General features: G+C 40.5%; 1 protein-coding gene across 1 annotated transcript in view; it reads right to left on the reverse strand.

Annotated features, from left to right (window-relative positions):
• Window positions 1–8711, reverse strand: part of SNTB2 (syntrophin, beta 2 (dystrophin-associated protein A1, 59kDa, basic component 2)) — a 69569-nt gene that overhangs the window by 60343 nt on the left and 515 nt on the right. The window contains exon 2 of the mRNA XM_010851110.1: window positions 8638–8710. Within this exon, the coding sequence (XP_010849412.1) occupies window positions 8638–8710 (73 nt within the window). The remainder of the gene's footprint in view (window positions 1–8637; window position 8711) is intronic.

Consider the following 8711-nt stretch of genomic DNA (forward strand, 5'->3'; position numbering starts at 1 on the left):
GATTTTTTTTTTTAAAAAAAAAAAAAAAAAAAAACTCATTATCAACTGATTTTACCAAAAATAAACCTTTGTCTCTTTCAATGAAAAATCAAAACTTCCCAGTTTCTAAGTGTGAGGTGTAAATATTTTATATATACAACAGCTAAATTAAATTTAAAGATAAAGATTCAACTTTCTCATCTCTCTATCCCACTACCTTTACTTTCATAAAGCATTCTGAAATACTTGTAAAATTAAAAACAAGAGTAGAAGATGGTAGAAAGAAAAAAATGTTGCAGAAAAGTCAAAGTAATTTTTGTAAAAAGCTGCACTTTGGGATTTCCCTGGCAGTCTAGTGGTTAGGGCTTTCACTTTTACTCATGGGGTACTAAGATTGGCAAGCCACGAGGTTTGGCCAAAATAAAAGGTTGCACTTCACATATTCTTCACTAGTTTACGTGTCGAATCATTCTAGCAATGTCATGGGAGCCGGGTCACAGAAACCAAACCAAATTTGAGTTTTGTAACTCCACTCTTTTTAAATCTACTGATATCATAATCACTGGCACTCTGTTTATATACAGAATTATTTCACAAATTTTTGTTTTCACACTGAAATCAAACACACATTTTATGAAAGACTCAGTGCATATTCCTTAGAATGGCACTTAAGTAACTAAATCAACCGTTACTTCTCCAGATACAAAATATTAAACTCACCCAAATATACCATCTTTTCTCCAGAAGCCCAAAACTCCTTTCGCTAATCTAGGGGGATAAAACCTTTAAAGGAAGAATATGTTCTTATGCCATGTGACTAGATGTGATGTTTATAAACTAAAATTTTTCTTCTCAATCTCCACAGCCAGCTGACCAGAGTTACGCTGCCTAAGGGCTTCATAACATGGCTGAGTGCTCCTGCTGTCCCTGTCCCAGAGTTAATTCACTATATCCAATCTACCCCCACATCCTGTCATTTCTTCCTTCAAAACAGTGGCTCTCTAGTTTCCACTCCAATGACTCTGAGGGACCAAATTCCTGTGCTAGTAACAGAGGCCAGAGATTCTCTACAAGTGTCCAAATTTTGGGTGTCCCAGGCAGTCAGAAGGAGGCTATCTGGGCAGGAAAAGGTCCCTAGTGGATTCTGCTGTTCCCTGGCAAGAAACCACCTGCTTTAAAGTGTTTCCTGAATTGAACCAGCCCCTGTTCCCAGTGCCACCACTGTCACCCCTCCAGCGGTTGCCATCTCTGCGTCGGCCTCCTCTTCCCTGCAACAGCTGTCCTTTTTCCTACCTTTGCTCTCTCCTCTCGCATTGCATCCAGAGCATCCGCTGCTGCCAACCCAACATTCTGTTCCCATCATGTCACCTCCTGGCTCGGGAATGGATCGCATCAGTTCCCCATCCCTTCTCTCTCTTCAACCTCTCCCGGCTCGGGAATGGATTGCATCAGTTCCCCACCCCTTCTATCTCTTCAACCTCTCCCTTCTCGGCCAGCCTTTTCTCCTTACTGTACAAGTAGGTCGCAATTCTTTCCCTTAAAACAAAATAAAAACCAAACAACTACAAAAGTAGGATTCTTCTTGGATACTTTATTCCACTCTAGTTACCACCTTTGTGGCGTTTATTTTTCTGAGAAGCTTCAGAAGCTGAGAAGTATGGTTTATTCACTGCTCTCTGCTCCTGTCACTCAGCTGAAATTGCTCTTAAGAGAACTCTCATGATTTTGTTCTCTAATCACCAAATCCAATGGACTTCTGTTTCCTTCTTGACTCCTCCAGCATCTCAAGATGCTGATCACCTCCTCCTTTTTGAAACCACTTCTTTCCAGATTTCTGTTCCTCCACTCTTGCTTTTAAATACAGCAGTTCTGCAGGGTTCCATCCTGTCCCCACTTCTCTTTTTAATTTGCACTCTCCTAAGGATTACATCGACACTTACAGCATCAATCACCCCTCCTACACTAACATCTCATGAATCTTCAGCTCATTTCTGACAGTTCTCTTGACTACAGACGTGTACCAGCCTTCTGCACCAGGATGTCACACAGGTGACTCAAATTCTACAAGTCCAAAACCAAACTTCTCTTCCCCACAAAAAAACTAGTTCCTCCCCTATTCATTCTGGTTTCACAGTTATCCACTTTCCCAGGCCAGACATCTAGGAATTATCCTCTCTCTCTTTTCCTTTCCCCCTCAGTCTCCAAACATCATTTAGAATCACCACTTCTATCTACTTAATATCTTTCAGTTTCGTAACTGTCCTATCCAGTCTCACGAGCCTCATGGTGTCGCAACAGGCTCCTAAGTGCTTTCCCTGACCTCATAGTCTTGAGCTCCTACACTCCGCATCTGCCACTCTCTCTGGCAGATTGCTCCTTTGTTTAAAGCACTCCTTATTTAAAGCACTTTAACAACGTGGGTGGCTTGCCAGATCTAAAACTCTTGATAGTACACACCCATCAGTAAACATATGAGTCTATGCGCTCATCCTATGAATATTCGTTAAAGCATACGTATTATAAAACATATACAAGACATAAACATCAAGAATGAATGAGATAAAGATGAAATAAATACCCTAAATATATCCTTGATGAAGTCATGCCATCATTAGCTACTGTATGATTCAAAGTACAGTACAGCCTTATATAGTTCATTATTAATGGTAATGTGTTAATCCACATTTCAAATACTCTTCTTGATGATTTCATTTTTTAGGCTGACGTCTTAACAGACAGGATTACCCTGAAATGTGACAAAGAGCTCCTACCGGGAGAAAAGTAAAACTCTACTTTTTTGTTATCATTTGTATTGCTAGAATTATCATGAATCCAAGGTTTCTCTGTGCAAATCTTTAAGCCACCTGTTCACTTTGTAAAGATAAATGCAGTTAAAAGCAGATAATATATCATAAATCCACTCAACTAGGCTCAAGTAATAAGTTGCAATAATAGGAGCAGAAAAATGAATAAAGTCACCACTCTCAACTCCTGTGCTCTGTGAAGTTTTCACTCTTCCCTGGAGACATCATCCTGTGTATCAAGTATGAAATGTCACTGTCTTATAAGACTGAGGAAGAGAACCAGGGTTATCTATAAACACTAATACAACTAAAGTTCTTCTTTTAGGTTTTAGGTTGCAAATATAAACTCCACTTAGAGACCACTGCTTGGCACTGCCCACAAGACCCTTACCAATCTGGTCTCTGCCCACCTTTCCAGCCCGCTCTGCTGCTACACCCTTCCCACACTTTCCCATGCTTCACTTCTCACAACACACCAGCTACTCATCACTTCCCTGCCTTTGATAGGCCATCTCCTCTGCACTTCTACCTCTGCTTCCAGGGCACCATGTTCTCATCTCTTTTAAAACATGTATCACAGTCTGCATAATTGCTTCCCTACAAGCCTAAAGGGCAGGGATTCCTCCCAATTTTGAGTTCCCAGCATCTACCACAACACCTCACTTGCAGTAGATACTTAAGGTTGACAGAATGAAAAAGGTCCAAATTCCTTGGCCTGCTCTCAAGGCCTTGCATAATCTGGTTTCAATTTATCTACTTGGCTTAATTTTCTTCCTCCAAATCCATTCCTATCGTCACTTCCTATCACAAGTCATGCTTGTTCTGGCTTCTGCGCATGTTACCTCCTCACATTGAACTGCCTTCCAACTACAGAGAAGCGACCCATCCTTCAAATTCAGACAAAATTATCCTTTCCCCATGAGGTCACACTTGACTCTTCCATCCCCCAGTGGGTCACCTCTTCAGAGAATTCTTGAAGAGTGAGTACTATACATTGCAGCAATTACTCTCTGTTGGATGGGTTCTCTCCCCAGTTTCAGTCTAAGTTCTCCGATGCCAGGGACCGACCACCTCCAGCTGCTTTTGCACACTGCAGCAAGATGATGCACGTGAGACGCCGGAAGTTCTGACTGACTGGCTGCAGACATCATGGTACCAGGGAGATAGCAGTGAACCAACTGGGTCTTAGTCCAAGTTCCATAACTGGTTAGTTAGATGACCTTCAACACGCTTATTTGACCTCTTTGGTCATTAAGTCTTCATCTGCAAGGTGAGACTTTTTTTAACAATTTTCAATATTCCAGGTAAGACTTTTCCTCATGCTCACAAGAAACATGAACATTTTTCCCCTAAAAATAAAGAGAAATTCTGAGACATTCAGTAACTCACTTAACATGAATGAACTTCAGTGCAATCAACATCAGCCTCAAAGGACGGTGTAAAGGTCAAATGAGAAAATACACATGAAAATGCACATACAATTTTAAAACCCAAGTAAAAAACTTAAGGCACTGTCATGCTATTCAGTGGGAAATGCAAGCAAGCGGCATCATTTGTTCAGCTGGTGAGGAGAGTATGCTAGCCTAGCCAAAGACAGTGATTGAATCCTCAAATGACCCAGTCTGCTAAGCCCAGCAGAACACTGTTCCATAGCCACAGGCCCTCATCCCTCAGGTACAAAGATACACATCTGATCACAAAGTAAAGTAATCTTTATCCTTGAAGGACTATAGACCAGGGAATACATCAGTTGAAGTTCTGAGTTACAGTTGAGACCTAAAGTAAAGCCCAGGTATGGTTTCCAAAAATGCTCGTAGAATTTTCATAACCACTCTGTATTAGAACCAATAAATTTCTCATATTTTTCTAATAATTTAGAGAGCATATTTTAGCAAGAAGGGGACTCTATAAGAAATAATCTGGTTACAAAGATATGGCTGCTTATACAAAAAATGCTTAATCACTCAAATGAAACACAATGAGGCTAGTCAAAAAAAACACAAAATCCAGAAACATAAAATGTCCTGACAATTTAGTGGTTCTTTAAGACACAGACTGATATATGGCAAAGTCTCAAAGAAAACATAAAATGTTTTCTCTAGAAGACTCTTAAAGTTTCCAACACACAGTGAAGAAAACAGCAGTGTAAGAACCCAAACTAGCTTCTTCAAATGAGCAGCCTAATAACATCAGCAGTTACATGTCCTTTAACATACACAAAGCATCAGTCATATATGACACTCAAAATCTCAAACTATAGATACAAAAATTATTTTCAGCTCTGAAATTAAATTTCATATCAGTCTACTTCCTCTATATACTTATTTTCTTTTCCATAGCTTTGATAACAATAATTTTAGAATATTTACACAATAAAAGATGATTTTCCAGCAATATTCCAACGAGAATTGCTTCAAAATTTTACTGATTCTTTTCTCAAATTTTAGATCTTACATTGAACACCATTCTGTCTTTCCTAACCTCCTCTGGAACACTTTTCAATGTGTAGTCTAATTCAAATATAAATTCTAGAAGCTTTCTGGATAGACTATCTCTAACACACAGATGTAGTTTTACTCATACAATATGATGGAAGAGTTGTCACCCCTTTATGCTGAGAATCTGTGTATCTCTGCATATCCTAACATCAGACATTAGTCAAAATTACAAGTACACAGTTATTAGCAAGTTTTAAGGTTCTGAGCAGCAAGTGTGAAGGAACAGGAACAATCAGAGGGATGGAAAAGTAAATGCAAAATTTAAGGATAAAAAAGTTGGCCTACACGAGAGATGACAGGAAAACAAGATTAGAAAAAGGGGTTTGCATGCAAGAAATGCAAAATCATTCTTGACCTGTTCACCTAAAATAACTTATTCTTATCATGTATTTCTTTTCAAGTAAAATGGAGCCCTGGATTTTAACAACTTGATATTCTGGCTATTCTGAGTGTCTTTGTTAACTCGTAGCATACCTTCACAACCCAGTCCTACCTTCCTTATTCGGACTTTGTTTTCATTACTGTTGCTTACTGCTTCTATTCCCAGTTCCCCCAAAAGGCTCCCGGCACGTAAACTGTCAAATGAGCAACAGCCCTGTGAAGAGGTGTTACTATCATTCTGGTTTTACAGATGAGGAAACTAAGGCGCAGCAAGGTTGAGTAACCTGCCTAGGGGTTACAAACCACTAGCCAGAAACATGCCCTGGTCTAGCTGACCACAAAGCCCTCATTTGTGCTCTAACCTCCCTGGGCAAAGTGACTTCTTCAGGTCTCTCACTTGTCTTTACTGGTAGTAGCTCTCTCCTTAGGGGAAGGCTTGATTCAAACTGGAACTTCTCCATCAACCTTTTCTTGGGCATCCTCAACCTCTGATGCCCACAAGGGTCTTTCTTTGAACTGCACCCTCTCCAGAGTTGTATTCTCACACTGTTTTTAGCCCTTTAGCTGTACGATTTCTTAACTCTCTCTTATCTCAACTCCAAACTTCCTGAGGGCAGAAATCAGACTATCTTTAAGCGCCTCTGGCAAGTGGAAGAGCTGAATAAACCTTTGATGTATGAATGAATAATCCCTACAAATCCATGAGATTAAAAAGAAAAAAAAAAAACCTTCAATTCACTGGGTTCCCTAACCACAGGCAACCAGAGACTATAGCTTTGCTTTGCCCGGGGGTGATAAATTCCTAAATGCCTAAAATTCCCTGCACGCACCACAAAGAGCATCACGGTGCTATGCTAAGGTAGTTTTTCAAGTTTTGAGACATCAAATGTAAGGATCATTCAGTTCTAAAACTCTAAGGGCTAAGCATAAAAATCTATCTTTTAAAAGTAGCCTTCCTGGATGGGTCACTAGCTCTCAATTTTAAACGTTTGATTCTATGAAATCATTGTTTGCAGTGGTTCTGCATATTATAAGCAACTTTATTTTTATATCCTTTGATTTTTAAAGTTCAGTTTCATACCTCTCCACACATATAAAAACAAAAATGTCTTATCTTTTAGAAAATGGGAAAATAAAGTAGAACCTGTGTTAGGTAAACAGACATCCACTAAATGTTATGCTGCCATTTGTAAAGCCTCCTTCTAAAAGCACATACGGCTTATTTTAGGTGAATGAATACTGCGAAGTGTTTACTAGATGATTTTTATTTAAGTGGTATGAATACCAGGTTCAAATTATATCTAAACAAAAACTAAATTAAAAAAATATAGATATGGGGTTAAGAGCTGAAACATCTGCCCATCACCACTGAGCACCACATAAATAGTACTACAGTCAGTATTCTGGCTCTAAGAATTTATAACCAAATTCTTAGCTAGCACAATTTCAAGATACACATTTATGGCAACTTTTTCTTTTTTTACCCACATACCACCCACACTGCCACAATTTATAATTTTACTCCTTTTATTAACACTAATTTCTGAGTAGTGCCTAGCCCCACCTAAGCGAAATATAAATATTTATAAATAGGATATTATAAGGTGGGACACTGGAATTTCACAATTAGAGCACATTAAAATATTTACTTGGAAACTAACACTTTCCCAAATGTTTACTAGCAGATTTAGGAAAAAATGAAAATCACTTTGCCAAGCTGGACTTCTGGCCCCTCAGTCAGTTTGATGACTGGCCCCTTCCTACCTCCACTCCCCACCCCTTCCCTTCTGTTCTTCCTCTGCCAGGAATACCCTCTTGACTCATCCCTGCCTATGTCCATCACTTCCTTGGAGACCTGGCTCAAGACTCAGCTTCTTGAAAAACTCCTCCCTGATTAAGCTGATTTCCACTACTTCCTAACTTTGCACTCCCTTGGTATTCATATAGTTTGCACTCCACAATCTATAATTTGTAAGTTGTTTTGCATTTTTCTATCATTTTCCCAACTAGACACCAAATAAGAGACACATCATCTTTTATATTCTCTTCTATATAGCCAGCAATAAATGCCTCTTAAATGACTGAATGGGTGAAAGAAGGCTGATTGCTCAAAAATTTCTGAAGTAATATTACCTCCAACATGCATGAGTCCATCAAGAAGATAAAATTTATTTTGCCTTAGTTCCATAAAATACCCAGGTAATAGATCACATTCAAACTTAAAAGAATAATCCTGACTATTCAAACATAACTTGAGATTTAACACTTCAGGCTTCTGAATAAGCTTAAAGCCTTGAAGCCTGTGAATGGTATGAAGCTGGCACCCCGTCTCCTGCAAAAAGGGGCAAAATTCTAGTTGGCAATAAATGTTCAAACACGTGAGCCTCCACTGTTAAACAAGGCTCATTAACCAGACAAACTTGCTGTTTCAGCTTTCTGGCTTCGATGAAGTGCTATGATCTCCTTTGGTTATTGTTGAGAGCCAATGATGGGTTAAATTCCCATAAATTAACCAGCGTTTTGGTGGTTTGCCCAAGCATACCGCTGGCATCGGTGTGGATGAATTTTTTTTTTTTTTTTTAACAGACCTGCCTGCCTTGAGAAGCCAGAGGTGAGTGAAGAAAGCGTCACTTAGGAGGCAAACGGAGACCTTCAGAAGTCCTGCTCTAGTTCTTAGTGTCAGCTTAGCGTGCAGAGGCGGGGCTTCAAGCACGGCTGCTCCAAACTAAAACCTTCCTAGGGGACTGCAAGCCACACTTCGGCGGCTGCCCAACTTTTCCTGCAGGGAGCATCAGTTTTTCCATCCTCAAAGCCCCAGCATCGGGGTTGTGGGGAAGCCTGCCGCCAGCAGAGGAGAAGGTGAGGTCTCCGGGTGGGAGGGAAGGGGCTGGCCCCGCAAAGGGGGGCAGGGTGGCAGAACAAAGTGAGCGCCGGCCAGCCCAGCCCAGTGCCGCCCGCCCGCCGGCCCGGCTCACCCTCCAGCAGCACCTCCTTGCCCGCGCGCTTCAGTGCCTGCACGGCCTGGTCGTGGGTGGCCTGGCGCAGGTCC

This window comes from Bison bison, unplaced genomic scaffold (genome assembly GCF_000754665.1).
Source record: "Bison bison bison isolate TAMUID 2011002044 unplaced genomic scaffold, Bison_UMD1.0 scf7180017864297, whole genome shotgun sequence".
Classification (NCBI taxonomy): domain Eukaryota; kingdom Metazoa; phylum Chordata; class Mammalia; order Artiodactyla; family Bovidae; genus Bison; species Bison bison.